Source organism: Elaeis guineensis, chromosome 5 (genome assembly GCF_000442705.2).
Source record: "Elaeis guineensis isolate ETL-2024a chromosome 5, EG11, whole genome shotgun sequence".
Lineage (NCBI taxonomy): Eukaryota > Viridiplantae > Streptophyta > Magnoliopsida > Arecales > Arecaceae > Elaeis > Elaeis guineensis.
The window spans coordinates 116,539,000-116,559,634 of record NC_025997.2 but is presented as its reverse complement, the minus strand read 5'-3'; the positions used below and the strand labels follow the sequence as shown (position 1 = coordinate 116,559,634).

The window sequence follows — 20,635 nt, the reverse complement described above, 5'->3', positions numbered from 1 at the left end:
GTCAAGAAGGCAAATGAAAAATGATGCATGTGCATTGACTTTACTGATCTGAATAAAGTCTACCCCAAAGACAGCTATCCTCTTTCTCGAATAGATCAATTGGTGGATGCTACTTCTGGGCACGAGCTCCTCACCTTCATGGATGTCTTCTCCGGTTATAACAAAATTCGGATGGCATCTGAGGATGAGGAGAAAGCAGCCTTTATTACTGACTCTAGGCTCTATTGTTATAGGGTGATGCCCTTTGGGCTAAAAAATGTCAGGACAACGTATCAGCAATTGGTGAATAAGATATTCAAAGATCAAATTGATCGTAACTGAAAGTCTATGTGGATGACATGTTGGTAAAAAATTGAGTCATCTCAGATCACATAGCCGACCTTCAAGAAATCTTCGACACCCTACGCCGATTTCAGATGCGGTTGAATCTCACAAAATATACCTACGGAGTTATCTCTAGAAAGTTCCTCGAATTTATGATCTCTCGATGAGGAATTGAGACAAATTCAGAGAAGATTAAGGCGATTCTGGAGATGTCTCCATCAAGAAATGTAAAGAAAGTCTAGAGCCTCACTGAAAGGATCACCTCACTCAATCGTTTCGTCTCCAGATTGACTGAGAGATGTTTGCTTTTTTTTCAAACTCTCAAGCAGTCGAGGGACTTTCAATGAACAATTGAGTATCAGAAAGTATTTCAGAAGTTGAAGCAATACCTTAGCTCGACACCCTTGCTTCCAAAGCCCAAACTTGGAGAAGAATTGTTAGTCTATCTTGCCGTATCTCCATCAGTAATTAGTCCGATTCTTATTCGAAAAGAAGGATGAATCCAAAAATTAATGTATTACTCAAGTAAGGTCCTTCAAGATGCTGAAATCAGGTACATAAAGTTGAAAAAATTAATATTTGCTCCGATCATCATGGCAAGAATTTTTGGCTCTACTTTCAAGCTCATACAACAGTGCTGCTCATGGATCAGCCGATCAAGGCAGTCCTCCGCCATCCGGACATGTTGGGACATATCGCAAAATGGACCTTACAACTCTCTGAGTTCGATATTAAGTTTCACCCAAGGCTTTCAATCAAAGCCCAAGTCTTGGCGGACTTCATCCTTGAGTGCACCATCCTCCATGAGGAGGGCTCAGAGACTACGGAGAGTAGTTCAATGGTGCTAAAGGAACAAATAAATATGGATCCGATCCTGAAGACCAATGGATTCTTCATGTGGATGGATCTTTCAATTCATCGAAATCAGAAGCCGGGGTCATCTTAATCGGGTCGGAAGGTGATGTGGTGGAGTATGCTCAGTGGTTTGAATTTTCAATCATCAATAATGAGGCAGAGTATGATACTTTAATTGTCGGACTTAGACTTGCAAAGGATGTGAGAGCTAAATACTTGAAGGTCTTCAGTGACTCTCAACTGGTGATGGGGTAAGTCAAGGACGAATATGAAGCTCGAGAGAAAAACACGAAGAGATACTTCAAAAACATAAAAGAACTAATTACATCTTTTTAAGCTTTGATATCCAACAGGTACCTCAGATACAAAATACACAGACGGATGTGCTGTCAAGGCTATTAGCCTCTCTACCGTTCGAATTTCAAAAAAAAATTATAATGAGGTATTGGAAAACTCAAGCTTGGAAGAACCTCTTGCTGTTCAACAGATTGAAGAAGAGCTTTGCCGGATTGACCCCTTACTGAAGTATCTCAGATCGAACGAATTACTATCTGACAGTCAAGAAGCTCAAAAAATCCATAAGCAGACTGTCCGCCATGTGCTTTATGGTGACAAATTGTTTAAGCGATCCTTCTCTCTCCCACTTCTGAGGTGTCTACGATCGTCCGAAACAGACTATGCACTAAGACAGGTCCATGAAAAGATTTATGGAAATCATTTGGGTGCAAAAACTCTTTCTTATAAAATCCTCCGACAAGGTTATTATTGGCCTTCGATATAAAAAGATGCCTTCGACTTTGTCAGAAGGTGTGATCGTTGCCAGAAGATTTTCAATATTCAGCATCAACCAGTGGTGCCCCTTCTATCATTACTCCATGGCCTTTCGTTCAGTGGAGAATGGATATCCTGGGTCCCTTTCTTCAAGCCTCAGATCAGTGCAAATTTCTCCTAGTGGCTATTGATTATTTCACAAAGTGGATGGAGGTCGAGCCCCTAGCTTGAATAACAGAGGCTAGTGTTAAAGACTTCATCTGAAAGTCCATCATTTGTCGCTATGGTCTCCCGAGAGCACTGGTAACTGACAATGGTAGGCAATTCAATGGCTCCTGGCTCCAAAAATTCTATGAAGATCTTGGAATTGAACAATGCTTCACCTTAGTCGGACACCCACAGGCAAATGGGGAGGCCAAAGTAACGAACAGGACTCTTTTGCAAGGCCTGAAGGCTAGACTTAATCAGGCTGGAGGGTTCTGGATAGATGAGCTGTATCATGTGTTGTGGGCATACCGAACAACTCAGAAAATTTCGATTGGAGAAACTTCATTTAACTTTGCATTCGAAATCGAGGCAGTTGTACCAATTGAGATCAGACTTTCTTCCTTCAGAGTCAAGGAGTACAACGAGGATATCAATTCTGAATGGTTACGAACCAACTTTGATCTAATTGAGGAGAGTAAGAAACAAGTTGCTGTGCGAATGGCATCCTACCGATAAAAGGTGGCCAAGCACTATAATTCCCAAGTCAAGTCTAAGGAATTTCGAATTGGTGATCTGGTGCTACGACGTGCGGAAGTCTCACAGTCTACGAAGTGAGAAAAGTTATAACCTAATTGGAAAAGTCCTTATCAGGTGGATGAGATAGTATGTCTCAAAATTTATAAACTGAAACAGCTTGATGGAACTCAACTCCAAAGACTATGAAACTCGACTAACCTCCGCATGTATTATCAGTGATATTGTAATTTTACTGAAGTATATATATGAATAAACACTCTAATTTGTCAACGTCGGTCCTTCCATATATAAGTGCGAGTTATATTTGAACTCGATCTTTGATCAGCCTTGAGATGTTAAAAATCTCCGATCGGCTTATATTTGAACTCGGCCTTTGATCAGCCTCGAGATATTAAAAGCCTTTAGTCGGCTTATATTTGAACTTGACTTTTGATTGATCTGGAGATGTTAAAAACTTCTGATTGGCTTATATCTAAACTCGACCTTTAATCAGTCTTGAGATGTTAAAAGCCTCTGATCAGCTTATATTTGAACTCGACCTTTGATTGGCCTCGAGATGTTAAAAGCCTCTAATCAGCTAAAACTCAAGCTTTGATCAGCCTCGAGATATTAAAAATCTCTGATCAGCTTATATCTGAACTCGGCCTTTGATTGGCCTCGAGATATTAAAAGTCTCTGATCGACTTATATTTAAACTCGATCTTTGATTGACCTCGAGATGTTAAAAATTTTTGATTGGCTTATATTTGAACTCGACCTTTGATCAGCCTCGAGATGTTATAAGCCTCTGATCGACTTATATTTGAACTCGATCTTTGATCGATCTCGAGATATTAAAAATCTTTGATCGACTTACATCTGAACTCGATCTTTGATCGACCTCGAGATGTTAAAAGTCTCTGATTGACTTATATCTGAACTTGACCTTTGATCAATCTCGAGATATTAAAAGCCTCTAATCGGCTTATATCTGAATTCAACTTTTGATCGACCTCAAGATGTTAAAAGCCTCTAATTGGCTTATATTTGAACTCGATCTTTGATCGACCTCGAGATGTTAAAAATTTTTGATCGATTTATATCTAAATTCAGTCTTTAAGTGACCTCGAGATGTTAAAAATCTTTGATCGACTTATATCTGAACTCGACCTTTGATCAGCCTTGAGATGTTAAAAGAATCTGATCGATTTATATTTGAACTCGATCTTTGATTAGCCTTGAGATGTTAAAAATTTTTGAATGGCTTATATTTGAACTCAACCTTTGATCGGTCTTGAGATGTTAAAATTTTTTTATCAACTTATATTTGAACTCGGCCTTTGATCGGTCTCGAGATGTTAAAAGCTTTTGACCGGCTTATATTTGAACTCGGCCTTTAGATGTTAAAGCTTTTACGTTTTATGATGACCATATGGAGTCAGTATGATTCAAAAAATGACTCAAAAAATGATGACATAAAAAATATATATAATAAAAAATATATACATGAACACATGGTTAGAAAAGTTGTTACTTTATTTCAACAAGAAGCATTTATATGTTTGGTCAGCTCTGTCTGACATTACAAGATGAAAAAAAGACAATGAAGAAAAGAAAACATTAGCTATTCAGCTGGTGGGGCATCGTCAGCTGGCTGCACCTCTTTGACGACCGCGCTCTGCAGAAAATCATGAATTCAAGAAATATATAAATATTCTCTTGCTTTTCTCATAGTTGCATCAAAGCATCTTTAATGTCCATCTCGGGGTTGGATAGCTCGGACAGATCAAGTTGTGGGTACAAAATTCGAAGTGCATTCCGACAGAAGCTGTAGCTGGAATGACGCCCGACAGCAAATGTTGTGTGGATCATTGATCGAGAACTATCTATCAGCTGCTCATGAGATCGAGAAGAAGAAGCTCCATCTCCTCCTGTCAGAGATCGGCCTTCTGATTCTCGCTTTCCTGAACAAGATCTTCCATCATGGGAGACCAAAAGAAGCTCTTTCGAGCCAACGTCGGCAATAGGAGCAGTCACTTGGGTGCCTCGCTGTTGTACATCTTTGGAAGCGACGACGGTCTTCTTGCCATTCAACACCCTTTGTAACTTCGAAATTTTCTCTCTGACATTGTGGAGTTCATCTTGAAGTTATAATATCTGCACAGACCACATCCATCCAAATTTTCTATACTTGATCAAGGACTCCAAGGTGCGGATTTCTTCATGGGCAGAGATAAGCTGACGGCGATATATAGTCAATTTCACCACCACGCCCCAGGATTTCTTTTTCGTTGCATCGAATATCCTTTATATTTTTTCATTCAATTGTGCCTTCTCGACGTTGTGTGCTACAACTCCTCACTAAACTTCTTGTTGAAGTCTATTAACTTCTTTCTCGACCTCATCAAGTTTCTTTTGAGCCTTTTGAAGTCTCTCTTCCTCATCGGTGGCCTCTCCTTTGAAGAATTTAAGTTTTTCCTCCAAACTCTTGATATGAGCTTTAATATTAATCGCTGTCATCAGAGGAAGAGGAGTGGTCAGTAAAGGAACAGCAGCTATCGAACCGATATTGCAAGCATCATCTACCGACTATACAAATAATTGAAAGTGGTAAATTCAAAAAGCTCGTTATTTCATTTCATTGAATAAATTTTTTTTATAGAGATAAAAAAGGAAAAGGGGGAACAAAGTATAAGTATTCAATCTCCGACCTTCTCTTGGGGAGTTGTATCCAAAAGAGACTTGGAGAGACCTGCATCAGCAGTTGAAGAGGAGGGCAGCTCAGCAACGTTCTCCTTCTCAGAGATGGAGAGCTCGGAGGCAGTGTGAACTTTTTCGTCATCTTCATCTTCATTTTTATAGTCCAAGAAGGTGAGATCAAGCTCCGGATGCTCCTTCGCTTTTGACTTTCGATAGTAGATCCAACTTTCTTTATGAGCCTAATGAAAAATCTTTTCACTGAAGGTCACATGACTGTTGTGGTATTCTTCAGATGCTTTAAATACCTCTAATGCTTGAGCCATCTCTTCAGCAAAGATAGGAGATGCCTTGAATTCTTTGACTGAAAAGCGCTTGGCATCTTGAATGCGCTCCTTAGTCCTTCTCTCCGCCTCTTTCTCCCTCTCCAAGGCGAGGATGAGATTGGCCTCCACCTGCCTGAGGGTCCCTTGGAGATTTTTGGGCATCCATCTCAACTTTCTTCTCAGCCTCTTGCATTTGTGCCTCTCTGACCGAGCAGTCTGACAAATTGATGAGAACATGGAGCAGCTGCATCTCAAATCGACTGAGTTAGAGGAAGTATAATGATTAAAAGGGACGAGAGGTGACTGGATAAATGCTATACCCGATGATCCATAGTCAAAGATAGTTTTTTCAAATTGAAAATGCTCATCCTATCCATCTGCTCCAACTCTACTGAAATTATAGAGTTCTCAACAGTTTTTCAAACAGTCTTTCAGTTTTGAAAAAATAGACCCTCTGAAATATCATTGGAAAGAGCCTCATCATCGACCTCCTTAGAAGACTCGACCCGAGCAGAGGTCTTGGAAGGCTAAGGCCGCTCGATGATTTCTTCTCGGGAGTTAACGATCAGGGTCAGAGTAAGTGCAGATGTCGTCAAAATTACTCCGACCTCGAAAGAAACTGCTTTGTTGATAGTGGAAGGCTCTTAGCTGAGTTCAACAGATTTTGACTTTTTCTTTTTCTTAATCCCGACAGCCTGAGTCTTCCTCTTCTGCAGAAGAGAGGCCTTCAATTTGCAATATCCTTTTCTGAGGGTTTCATTTCTATAATTATTCAACAAATGTTAGGTTAGAGAGCTATATATATAAAGAGAAAAAAAGAAAGAAAGCATGAATGACCCCACTCACTCCTGGGGTTGCTAGAGGAGAGCCCTGCTAAAAAAAGGGATTCTTCGGATAAAAGCTCATCCAGATGAAGAGTATTGTGATCCAGGAGATCCTTAAATCTTTTTTTTTCTCGGCACTCAACTCTACAAGCTTTAAGGATAAAGCTTGATCCGACCCCAGTATGGAAGCCCCAGTCATCCATCAAAACATAATAAATAAAAAAGAAACGGCTCTTCCATCTATGAATGGATGAAGGAGCACCAGAGACTAGAGGAGAGACACCCCTCTAGGAGGAAATATACAGTCAGTTGGCATATGGGTGTTTCTTTAATATGAAGAGAGTTCAAAAAAGAGGAAGGCTGGACACCCATCCGACAGCAAAATACAAGAAATCCTATGATGTATCTAAAGAAGTTTGGGGATACGGCACAAAAAGCAATCCCACAGAACCTAAAAAGCTCAAAGATGAAGAAAAAAATAAGAAATCTAAGATCTACCCGAAGATTTTTCTCATACATCGCTAATTGACTTGGAGGTGGACTGTGGACTTGAGCATTGAAATCAGAAAGTTCAAGATGGAACTCATCCAGAATGTATTATTGGGTTCGAATCAACTTCAAGTCACCCAAGGTCAGCTCAGTTTGGATCTTTTCAGATCCAACCAAAGAATTGATTTTAGACCTAGAACTTTTCAGACCCTTTACTTTCTTTCGCACGGGGCTCCCACTCTCAGAGTTTGCGGAACCCATCATGGAAGCAAAAACCTAAAGGAAAGTGAAAGGAAGAAAAAATCAAGAAGGTAAGAGGGACTTACCTTCGAGTAAGAAATCAAAAAGAAGTAACTATCTTCCAAGGGCTCTTCGTAAGATGAAGAAAGAAGAAAATCTATCTGTAGGAGCTTTGAAGCAAGAAAAATGGCAAAAGGAGAAAAGATTTTATCAAAATCAGTAGAAGAAAAAATAAAACAAAGAAAGCCGCCTCTTTAAACAGAGGGATGCATGTCTCTCAGAGGATGCTAAGTCGGTATGAATTTTTGAAATGGACCACACATCAAGCCTTCATTAGCTCAAACTGGCCGATGGTCTTCACATTTAATGCATCTCAATAAAAAAGAGTGATGTCTGTACATATTTTGAAAATTTCATTATTAGTTTGGCAACTTTTTCGTCTGAACAGTCGCGCGCAGACATTTAGTTTAAAAAGAGATCTTCACCTCTCCGGATATTCAGAATGCTAAGATAAATACTCCCATAGCCCGATCAGAGCTCGAACTAGAGAGTAGGAGGTATCTGTTAGGAGTAATTTGGAATAGATCAGTGATGTATGAAGATTCAAGCTCATTATGATCCATCGGATCCATATCAACATCTTTCAAGCAGTCTAATTGTTGCAGTTTGTCTGACCTCTGGTCGGCAAATATCTATCCCGATCTATGGTCAGAGACTATTTTGTCCGATCTCTCATCGATATTTCTTTATCCAAATTTTTAATTGAAAAATGATTAGTCCCAACTCCTAGTCGGTATGCTATACTCTCTGATCTCTCCTCAAAAGCAGATTGATCGGGCATAAATCCAAAAGGCCGGGGCCAACTAGCCATAGCTATCAAATGCTATATGGGTGTAACCATCTGATCCTGAGAATCTTTCAGATGTAACCGTCTGATCTTGAGAATCATAACCAAATAACCGCATCAGATTTGGCCAGCCTATATACCAAAAATGGTTACATAGCCGTCTCCTCTATAAATACTAAAACCCCAAGCATCCAGATAAGTAATCCATCTCAGAGAGCTAAAACTCCATTTCTCTATTTGTGCATTCTGACTTGAACGTCGAAGGGTCCTCATCGGAGCACAATCCTTCGATCTAGATTTTTTTGCAGGTTGCTCCAGTGCTGTGCTTCTCAATTTTTCGACATCAACCAGAAATAAGCCACAATAATATCCATAACCATATAAGCAATATCTTTATGCTTAAGTTATATTTTTATGCTTAAGACTTTCATTCAAATAATACATTTATGCTTAAATAACACCTTTATGCTTAAGACTTTTATTTAAACAGCGTTTACAATCAATTATATATGCGCAAATATAAATACAAAATATTCCAACATGAAAATAGTAAAAAAGATTTTTTAAAATAATACTTTCACTAACCAAACATATCAAAAAATTCCAATAAACCTATGTTTTTTACATGTTTAGTAGATACCATGAATCTAAGTCTTCTATTCAATGGGTCTCTGAGCATTGCATCAATTTCTATATGTTCAATATATAATGACTTCCTTTTAATCAAATCTCTGACTATCAAATATTTTATCTCTATATGGATAGAGGTGCTAGAAACTTCTAGTATTTTTTGAAAAGAACATATCTGTATTATTATCATAATAAATTTAAAGAGATTTCGAGATAGAATCAATAATTATAAGTACTGGTATGAAGTCCCTCGACTAAACAGCATGAGTTGCAGCTTCTACCATGCCACAAACTCTACCAACACAGTATAAGATTCCACAAAGAGTCTATTTTGAATCTTTTTAAGAAATAGCTCTTTCGATTATTATTAAAATATAATAAAATCAAATTTCATATCATCCATGCAATTAGCAAAAATTTAGAATCACAATATCTAAGCACCTCAAGGCGATTAGACTTTCAATAAGTCATCATACATTTTGTTTTGGTTTTCTATAAATACCTCATTATCTTTTAACTATATATGTACCCTTATGCAACCAATCTGACATTGAAGTATTTAATATTATTTTTAAAATTATTTTTAATTTTAAATATCCACTTATATCTTATAGACTTAGATCTTTTAAATAATTCTATCAGACTTGATACTTTATTTTAACCATATACTGCATTGCATCACATATAGCTTTAAGCTATTTAGCGATGATACAATAGTCTGATCATATGAGATTGCATTAACCATATGAACAATGCCATAGTTATTCTCAACTAAATAAACCAAATAGTCATTATGAATGACAAGTTTCTCTTTTTTTATATGATTTTTTTGCTGGTGCTTCATTAACTGGCTATGGAAGTACTATAATCCGTTTATATGTCCAATGTTGCACTCTTACTGACCTCTCATAGACAACTGGAATAAGAATAATGATTTATTTTTTTTTTAATATCATATCTCCAATATGAAAGTATTTGTAATTATCTATATCAGACTCTAAAGATCTGGCATGATTAAACTCAACAATTTTTATACCTCTGTCAGAGTAATAGAATCTATATTCTTTTGTATTATCTGAATAGTCAATTAAATGATAACAAGTAGTTCTAGTCCTAATTTTTACTGACAGATTATGTATCTTAACCTTTGTAGGATAGCCCTAAATATGAAAAGAATAGTACTGGACTTCCTACTAACCCATAACTCAAAAGGTGTCTTGAGAACTGTCTTACTAAGAACTTTATTCAAGATATAGATGGTGATCTTTTGGGCCTCATCCTAGAGATATCATGATATCCTAGAGATATCATGATAAATTGTACTCATTCATCATGTTTTTAATGATATTCTTATGAGTAGTACAATTATGCCTTTTAGCCACACCATGTTATTCAAAAGTTTTAGGTATGATGTATTAAGCAACTATCCCGCACTCGTATAAGTATTTGGTAAATAGTCCCATATGTTGGGCGGATTCATCATATGGATCATAATATTCACCATCACGATTAGATCTTACCACCTCAACCATCTTTCCATGTCGTGTCATAATCTTAGTACTCAAGTATTTTGGATTTTTTTTAATTTGCCCTTAAGATAGTCAACATAAGGTAAATGTACTAAGACCAAGTGAAGATAGAATTTCATCATCAACTGAACTTTAAATCCATTTTTTAGAAACATGACCTGAATGCTTATGTCACAACATCGAGGATTTATTCTTTGGTATCTAGCTCTTACATTGAAATATTGAAATCTCTTATGAACTTTTCTCTTGGAAAAGAAGCACTTGAAAACTTTCTTAATTAGCAACTTATGGGCTTGCCAGGATTTTGATTTCTTTTCCTAGGACTGTGAGTATAACTATCCCTTTTGAAATCACTATCATTTTCTTATTATGTATGGAATCTTTAGCATGTGATCAGTATATTATATTAGAACTCTTATTCTTTTCTCTAAAATATTAAAACTCTTGAACAAAAATAGAAATAAATTTATTCACATTCCATTTATCCCTCTATGCATTATATATGATTTTAAGTTGACTATATTGCATAGAAAGAAAACTAAGAGCTTAATAACTAAGAAAAGCATTAAAGATAGGGATCTCAAAATATTAAGCTTAGGTACAATACTCTCTAGTTTCATAATGAAAGCCCTAACACCATCATGCTATCCTACTTAATATTAATTAATTTATCTATTAGCTATCCAGCCTCTTTTATCACATTCTATATATTTCTTACTAGTGAGGTTAAAGAATTACTTATAATCATCATTCTTTAGTATAACATCTAGAATGGTATCAAAAATGGACTTCTTCATAATCTCTAGGCAAAGATGATTTACTCTCTTTCACCTTTCGTAGGAAGTTTATATTCTATAGTATTCTTATTGGGGAGGATCCCTCATGAGGCAGAATATGGATCCCTCGTCCAAGATCGCTAATCCAGGTGACGATGTCGATACCGCAACAGAAAGAAAGAAGAGAAATAAAAATAACATAATTAAATACATAGATCAGCTCAAGACTTATTTCTACGGGATATGCAAGCTTCACTATGAAAAAAAGAATAAATATAAGAGAAGATCACACCCTCTCAACTCTCATTCATCAGTCTCTTTCTCAATAAGAAGCACTCAATCCTTCCTTACAAAGCTTTCAAAGAATCCCTAAAAGGACTCCCTGGCTGCCTCCTGCTGCTCCAAATCGCTCACAATCGCTATACGGATCCTTTGACTCGCTTACTACTCCACAAGCCATCATGCCTCTTTTAAAGACATAAAATTGAGTCCTAATCAAAATCTGACTCCTATTTGAGCTCAAAATATCGTTCTGGCCATTAGATCAAGCCTACATCAAATTCTAACTTTTTGATCATCCAAAGCCTCAGATCATGCCCCTCAATCATCGGATCGTGCGATCGCATATGTGGACCATGTGAAATACCCCCTAGTCTATGGTGGTCCATGCCTCGTGTGTGGACCGCAACTCCTGTGCCTCCCGCATGGTGGATCGCACGTGCACCATGTGCCTCGCACACTGGGCGAGCCTGTGGCTGCACCTCCAAACTGTGTTTCCAAGCCTGCATGCCATGGGCTTCTATCTTGGGCCTTGCTATTGTGGGCTTCTCTACTACGGGTTGAATTTGAGATGTCAAAACTCAACAATCTCTATCTTGACTTGACATTTGACCTTCACTTAACTTTGAGAGCTTTTAGATAATCTCGTCCTTATGCCGTAAGGTATATGCCTGTTGCTTATGGATGGATAAATATGGGAGTCAAGACAAGCTGCTCGATCTCATCTCCATTATTTACTATGATCTGTCTGATCTGAGACTTGCTCAGAATAGTCTCTTGCGATAATAGAAACTTCATCTTACGACGTCGTCTGTCATCCTCTTGAGTTTTTCATCTCATGCCCAATCCACCTGACCTAAAACTCCACCATGCTTTGAACTCCCACTGAATATTAAAGCTCTATCTCACGCTGAGCTTTCTACTATGATGTAATATCCTCTTTACCTCTTTCTCTTCATCACAACCCTATTGCCATGCAGAACCTTCAGGATTCCATCTTTACCTCTCTATCTGTAGCTACTTGAATCCAGTCTGCTCAGTGAAATCAAATTTCTCCTGAAATTGGGTATGTATCAGACATTGTCCAATTTTTTTATTGCTCCATCAAGAGTCTGTAAGCTTACAATCTCAATGTCCTTGATCGCACAGCTCGATCCATCTGACAGATGAACAGTACCCTCACTGCACTCTAAAAAGTCAAATAGCTCCTTTTTACAACAAATATGATGCGAAGATGTAGAATCTAAAATTTATTATGGGAAAGAAGTATATACCTCATCAATCACTAGAAGAACATCATCACTTTCTTTTGTATCACTATCTTGGACGACCACCACCGCAGTAGCTTTCGACCGATCTTTGAGTTGTGGATAATCTAACTTGATGCCCCAACTCATTATATCTATAATATCTAATCTTGTTGTAGTCCCTTGACTTAGTTTTGGACCACCCACCTTGCAATCATCTGTTCCTTCATCCTCTGCCACCACTATCTCCAGTCGCCGCCATAACCGAGTCACCACCTGAACTCGAAGCTCGATTCTCCTGTCTGAGAATCTTATTTTGGAGAAGTACAGAAGTGACCTCATCTATATTGATGGTGCTCTTCTCCATAAAAAGGGCAATCACTAAAGACTCAAAAGAAGGAAGAAGCGATGAAAGCAAGATCAATGCTCTGGTCTTCTCCTCATCTTTCTCACCAATACTGAGGAGATCAGTGAGGATCTTCTGTAAGTTGCTGAGATGCTCCTGCACGCTTTGTCCCTCACTTATCTGAAGTTGATAGAACTACTTCCAAAAAAAGAGAGCATTGATGAGTGACTTGATCATGTACATCTCTTCGAGTTTCGTTTATATCAATATCGGAGAAGTCTCGCTAAGCACATGGATCACCACATTATCTATCAAGTACAAACGGATTGTACTCACCATCTGTATCTGGAGCCACCTTCAATTCTTCTCTATCTTCTTCAATCTCAATCAACACCATCATAACCTAGACAACTACGTGCTCTGATACCATTTGTTGGGGAGGATCTCTCATGAGTGCAGAATATGGATCCTCCACCCAAGATCGCTAATCCAGATGATAATGTCGATACCATAATAGAAAGAAAGAAGAAAAATAAAAAAAGATATAATCAAATATATGAATTAGTCTAAGGCTTACCTCCATGAGGTATGCAAGCTTCACTATGAAAGAAAGAACAAATACAAGAGGAGATCACATCCTCTCAATTCGCATACATCAATCTCTCTCTCAATAAGAAGCATTCGATCCCTCCTAATAAATCTCTCAAAGAACCCCTAAAAGGACTCCCTAGCCACCACCTACTGCTCTAAGCACCATTCTCTCGACATTTTTACTGTTCCACAGCCATTAGGCCTTAAAAAATCCTAAAACCAATTCCTATTAAAACTTAGAACACCCCAGACCATTGGATCGGGCCCTTATGCCTTTCTGGCTATTGGATCATGCAAAACAACTCCAGATCACATGAAAACCTTCCTGTACCGCTCGTGGACAGCACAATACTCTCCCGCATGGTGAATCAGAGCCTCTACATGCGTGCCGCATATCGTGCGCTCATTCACGCACATGTGGGCTGCATAAAATTGCTTCTGGACCGCGACGATCCATGCCTCGTGCATGGACCGCATTTTCTCTTGTGGGTGCATGGTGATCTGTGCATCCCCACGTGCTGGGCTACACCCTGCTGTGGGCTTGGATACCCGTAGGCCAAGCCTGTGGGCCACGCCTATAGACTTGCGTGCCTGCATCTGCGGGCTTGGTCTACTGGGCTTCTCCATCTTGGATTTTTCTATCGTGGACTTCTCTGTTGTGGATTAAATTTAAGGTGCCAAAATTCAACAATTCTCACTAATGACTTGAGATGGAGGATCATCACTCAATGCAATATCCAAATTCCATCAAATATAGTACTAGATCAATTTTATATTTTTATATTTTTATAGTTTATTTCAATCAGAATTTTAATAGGAGTATTAATGTTACTTAACGTAGAATGCTAACTGTTAAACAATATTTATGTAGTTAATCAATAAGTAAATATGAGCAATATATATATGCTTAAAAACTTTTATAAGTATTATTTTAATAAAAAATTTTGGTGCAATGCCACAAACTTTCTTTGAAAAGAAAGTAACCCACATAATGTGTCTCTTTGCAATATATAATGTTATTCAATGCAAAGGTGCTAACTGTTAAACAACTTTTATGTAGTTAATCAATAAAAAAATATGGATATTACATATGCTTAAAAATCTTTATAAGCGTTATTTCAATAAGAGCCCTTGGTGTAATGTCGCAGACTTTCTTTGAAAAAAAAATGATCCACATAAAGATCTCTCTAACATCTAGTGAAATCAACTTAACAAGATAGCATCAGCTTTCAGAGGTTCAACTACTTTAGTATAATGAATTTTTAGACCATGCACACTCACCAGGCACAAAACATTTTACTTCAAAATTATAACACACAATAAGCTTCCTTTGGGGAGATGATTATATGCAATAATTTCATAACACTTCTAAATTCCTTTAAAATATCATATAGAAGAATCTTGTAAACATCGATGAATGGACAATTTTGGTGGTTACCATCCAATGAAATCTACAAATCTTCAAAATAGGGATTAACTAGTATACCGATGAATCCATTTATTCCACTTAATATGCTAATAGCAAGCAATTAATAAAAAATTAACATATTTAATTCTATGAAACATTAGATAGATAGATCATGCAAATCTCAACAAATGAGCTATCTTGGTGGTCATCATCCATTGAAGTCTACAATCCTCTAAATCATGGATCAACGAACCATATCCATACATATATTCATTTATCTTAATACACCAATATTAAGCAATCTATCAAAATTTAATATGTTTACTTCTCTTAAATACCAAATAGAGGAATCATGTAAATCTTAATGAATTAGCCATTTTGGTGGTCACCATTTATTGAAATCCACAATTCTCTAAATCGGAGATCAATACAAAAATATATCATTATTCAAACTAAATGTAGCACAAAATTTGTAATAGTATATTTAAGAATCTTCATACAATTAAACTATATTATAGGGATCATAATATAATTATCAGACCATATATGTAATAAACTTTAGCATAGGGACTAAATAATAATCAAATTCATCTTAGGGACTAAACGTTAATTTTCTAAGAAGTGTAATCAGAATCAGAGACTAACAATAATATGAGGATTTTATATAATAAATTTCATCATAGGGACCAAAATATAATTCTTCTCAGCATTAATAACAAGATATGTACTTCAATAGGGACTAAAATGCAAAATTTCCATATAGCTACCTAAGCAAATCGGGTTCAAATTTAAAATTGAACACAAAACCTGAATTTGAAACCCGTTAGTGGTCTCCTTCTTCCTCCTCATGGTTATGCGGTGGAGAAGGGGGCCAAAATCGATGCCCCTCTCCTTCTTCCAATCCAACGATCGACGAGAAGCCTCCATAGGTAGACCACCGACCTCTCTCCACCCAGCTCCTCTAATCGTCGGCTTCTCTCCACCACCCACCATCGGTAGAGATAAGAGCCGATGGTTCTCAAATTTTTTTGTTTGATCTTTCAAGAGAGGATAGGAGGAAGGAGGAGAACTGTTCCCTGGCACCACCGTTCGTCGGGATCACCACCGCTTGCCTAGACAGCCACTTGCGGTTACTGCAAAGGAGGAGGAGGTCATAGTGGCGGAAATCGCCACCCCTCCTTTTTTGCTTGGCCTTTTTTTTGTTTGGATCTTTGGATCTAGACAGGCATCGCCAGCCCCTCACTATCGACTCAACCCAATCACCGCTAGACCATGGTCCCTCATACCGGTGAGAAGAAGGTTAGAACAGAGGACGGCCACAGGAGATCCATCCCTCTTCTTATTGATTTATTTATTTATTTATTTTAATTTTTTATTTTGATCTTAACCTTCTAAAAAATTCAGGTTCTGATATTAATTGTTGAAAATTTTTCCATGAATCTCATGCAGAAGATTAGAATACAAAAATAATCTAAAAAATCAAAATAAAATCCAATCAATTAATCATATTTTAAAATCTCTGAGCAGTCATTGATGATTATTATCGGAATGTCCTACAGAAGAAGAAATCAACAATAGTAAGGTAGATCTTTCATGCTATCTCATCTTTATGCCTATCTCCTCAATCAGATAGATCTATCTTAAGAACATAGAGATCTTGATATCCTAGTATTTTTTTATAGATGGATATAAATAGAGTGGGAATCTAGTCTAGTTAATAATATTAATAGATCCACCCATCATAAAACTCATTAACCGAGTCATGTCTATACCAATATCTACTACATTATGTGACTAAAATAATGGGATGTAAAATAATAATAAGATCATAGATAATCATGACCTCCTTAATCATTCATTCAAGTGATCATTTAGTCCATATTTTTATTATAAATCAGAATAAAAAATTGATCTAATATTAATAAAAATTCATCTTATAAGAATTTTTAATATACCATTCATGCAGATTTTAGAGTATGGCAAAAAATTTTCGAATAATTAGCTAGAGATGCATTTCATATCCATTTTATTTGTTCTTCTCTGGAAACGTGTTGCTAAGCGATGCATTTTCCAAAGAACAAAAGAGGGGAAAATAAAAAACCAATATATAAATGTTTCCAAACTTTTAATTGAATTGATTTGGGAAATCCATGGGACTATTTTTTGCGATAAATAGGGAGATTTAAAGCACCATTACATGGCATCACATCCCATCTGAATACCACTTGTACAAAAAAAAAAAAAAAACACTCCACCATCCATCACATCCCGTCTCCATCGCTTTTACTCATCATGTTCCGTCTGAATTCCCCTTTATCAGGAAAAAAAAAACCACTCCATTCCTCGTCATGTCCCATCTCCATCACTTTTTACACAAAAAACAATCATGCATCACATCCCATTAAGATGCGGAGATCATCCCTAAAGGAATAGAATGGAACGTAATAAATCATAAATGGATAGCCATTATCAAATATCACGTGTTAGCAAGGATGGAGAGAGAAACTGCAAACGATAAAGTGTACGAGGATGCAAGATTTTGTGGGGGGGGGCTTGAGAGAGTGTGAGAGGTGTATAATAGACAGTATTTGCATGATGACGTTGTTAAATCTAACAAAAAAAAAAAAATAGAGATGAAATTATTTATTAATTTTTTTAATCAATTATTTTTATATTTATTTTTGTTTTCAAATAAATTTTTAAAAAATTTATGTGGTCATTTTTTTGATAAATTATATGATTATTTTTTTTAATAATTATATGATCATATAAAGATTAATATTTTATTGTACTTTTTCTGATGAAATAATTATATGGTGTCAGATAGATTGGCAGAGTATAACGTTTTTAAAAAAGATAAAGATAAAAATTTTTATGATATTCATACTTCATAGGGTTAGATTTGTGCGCTATTAGATGATCCTGATTTAAAATTTTAATTTTATAGCATCATTGCTTCCATATGATTTCATATTTTAAATTTTAAAAAAATAAATTGAGTATAATAATTGAAAATGATTTTGATATTATAATTTTTATTATATTTAAAAAGATAATTCGATAATTAATTGATATACCAGCATTCAATTTTGCTACAGATCGAAGATTAGATAGATTATTTTTCTAAATATTACTGGAAAGATTCTCAATTGCATATATTTTTCAGATTATATTCGGTCCACAAAAATTCAATACAGACAACCATAATTTTGAAGTAACAAATATTTTTCAAAAAGATAAATCTCAAATAAAAAATCTACATCAAATTTTTGGTGCCATATTCTCTTTATCATGAGTTTTTAGTTGATTGCGACTCCCAAGTAACAAATTTATTCAGAACTTCTTAGTGTACTTCTCCTACGAAGATATCATTTAGCATAATTTGGTACTAAACTTTTATTATAAATATTTTAATATCTACTTATTATTTTTTATAAAAAAAATAATTTTACATTTCCTATCCAGAGAATCGCCACCAATACAGCCAACAAAAAAATTAATCTCTATACCAAATAATTTAACTTTAACAAAATCCCACTATAATATATAAATGATTATATAGCATGCTAATGTAACATTTCTTTCTATTTTTTTAGCACAAATAGAAAAAAATCTTGAGAAAAATTAATATTTATGTAAATTTTTTGAACAAAATTATGTACCATATGTTCTTTAGTTGATAAAATAAATTTTATAATATTTATATTATTTTTTTGCATTTTATACAACTCCCGTACATATGGTATGGGTCCCATATTAATAATTATTTAATTTACCACTCATACGAAAGAAAAGTTCAAATCAGCTAGCAGCATGAATTGCTGCTGCATGATAACTACAGAATGGGGATCGCTCCATCCTTGTAACTGAATGTTATGATTCTCACTAACTTTAATTTCTTCCATAGGGTTGGCTAAATGCGCTTACAGTACAATGGTCATTATCATTTACATGAGAATCATTTCTAAATTTAACATTTTTTTCATGTGGACATACAGGTACATTTATGGCTAAACAGACAAGACTTATATCATGTGGCTATTCTGTTGCAGCCTTTGCCATGGTTATCAAATTCTTTGTTGGCCCTTCCATCATGATTGTAACTTCACTTGCTTTTGGACTACAAGATCTGCTTCTACGAGTAGCTATTATCCAGGTAATTAGATTAAGTACTTTGTTGACAACTCTGCCTTTTAACACCCAATATTTTTGCTTTGATAGCTTTCTCTGGCCAAAAATTATATAATTTAATGGTATAAGATCCTTTAGGCATACCATTTTGGCTTGAGCAGTCTATCACAGGCCGCTCAACATATTTAGAGGTCTAAAATTAAAAATTAAAATATATTTTTTTATTAAAATTTATATAATTTTTTTACTAAAATTTTATGTTTTTAATTTTTTGAGATGTAAAATTTTTATAATCAAGTTCTCCAAATATTTTTTTTTCAATTAATAATATAGTCAATCTATTTAATCTTTTTTAAGACATTATTGATCTTAAGTAAGATTTTATTAATTTTAATTTTAAAAAATTTCTTTTTGTCGAAGCAATACATACTGAAATTGTTAACATTATTCTAAAAGCAATATATATATTTGAAAAAGAGTTGAATTGTCTTGTATGATTGAGTATGTCCATTGGACTGTTATCTTCCACTTGTATAATTTTAAAAATTTTTAGCTCTGAAAATAAATCTAAACCATCAATACTAGAGTAGTTATTATATTTTAAAGAACATTCAAAATTAAGATAATATTCTTTCAAATTATCATTATCTAATGACTTCAATTTTTTACTACTAAATAGAAAATCAAAAATATTTTCATATATTTTAAACTATTCAAATCTAATTTGGAGTGAAAAAATTGCTTGATCTACTATATATAAAAAATAATCAATTTTAAATGATTCTTCAAGAGATTTTGTTGTTTCATTATTAACATTCTTATCAAATTATTTCTTTCTATAAATGATACACTTATCATGAAATTTAGATTCTATTTTTATTTCAGATGTAATTTTTTTAGAAGAAATCATAGCGGATGTAAATCTATCTTCTTTATATTTTTCAAAAAAAAAAAGAAGACCTTTTAGTTGCTCTATAGCAACATCAATATGCATATTTTTTGATTATAAATTTTTACTAATTAAGTTAACAGAAAATAATATATCATACCAAATAGTCATATCGAATAAAAATTCAAAATTTTTAAGCTTATATATTGCTGAGCAATTAGCTTCATTTTTAGTTTTAGGATCTTCACTAACTTCTGCTAATTTTAATAAAGCATCTCTTATTTATGGAGCTTGAAATCTTATTACTTTAACACTTTCAATATGACTTTTTCAATATGTTTGTGACAATGATTTAAGATTTAGATCGAAAATATTATCTTATAAAATTTTTCATCATTTAGTAGAAAAAAAATAGTGAATATATACGTGGTACCACTCTAAAAAATGATATAACTTTAGTATAAGAACTAGCCATATCACAAAGTACTAAATTTAGAATGTGACAATCACATGGTGTATAAAAGGATCTAGGATTTATATCTTAAAATTTTTTTTGCACTCTTTGCTATTTGTTCTTCATATTAGATCCATTATCATATCTCTATTTTCTTAAATTATTAATATCAAGTCCAATATATTTTATTTCATCCATAATGACATCAAAAAGATCTTTTTTGATTGTATAATCTACTTTAAAGGATTCAAAAAAGTAT

General features: G+C 35.0%; 1 protein-coding gene across 4 annotated transcripts in view; it reads left to right on the top strand.

Annotated features, from left to right (window-relative positions):
* The window catches only part of LOC105033358 (probable auxin efflux carrier component 9), a 53,005-nt gene that overhangs the window by 17,512 nt on the left and 14,858 nt on the right, over positions 1–20,635 (top strand). For all 4 annotated transcript variants that reach the window (XR_012141602.1, XR_012141601.1, XM_073258279.1 and 1 more), the window contains exon 3: positions 18,901–19,058. Coding sequence is in view for 2 of the 4 variants with exons in the window: in XM_073258279.1 (XP_073114380.1) it covers positions 18,901–19,058 (158 nt within the window). In the remaining 2 variants the exon portion in view is untranslated. The remainder of the gene's footprint in view (positions 1–18,900; positions 19,059–20,635) is intronic.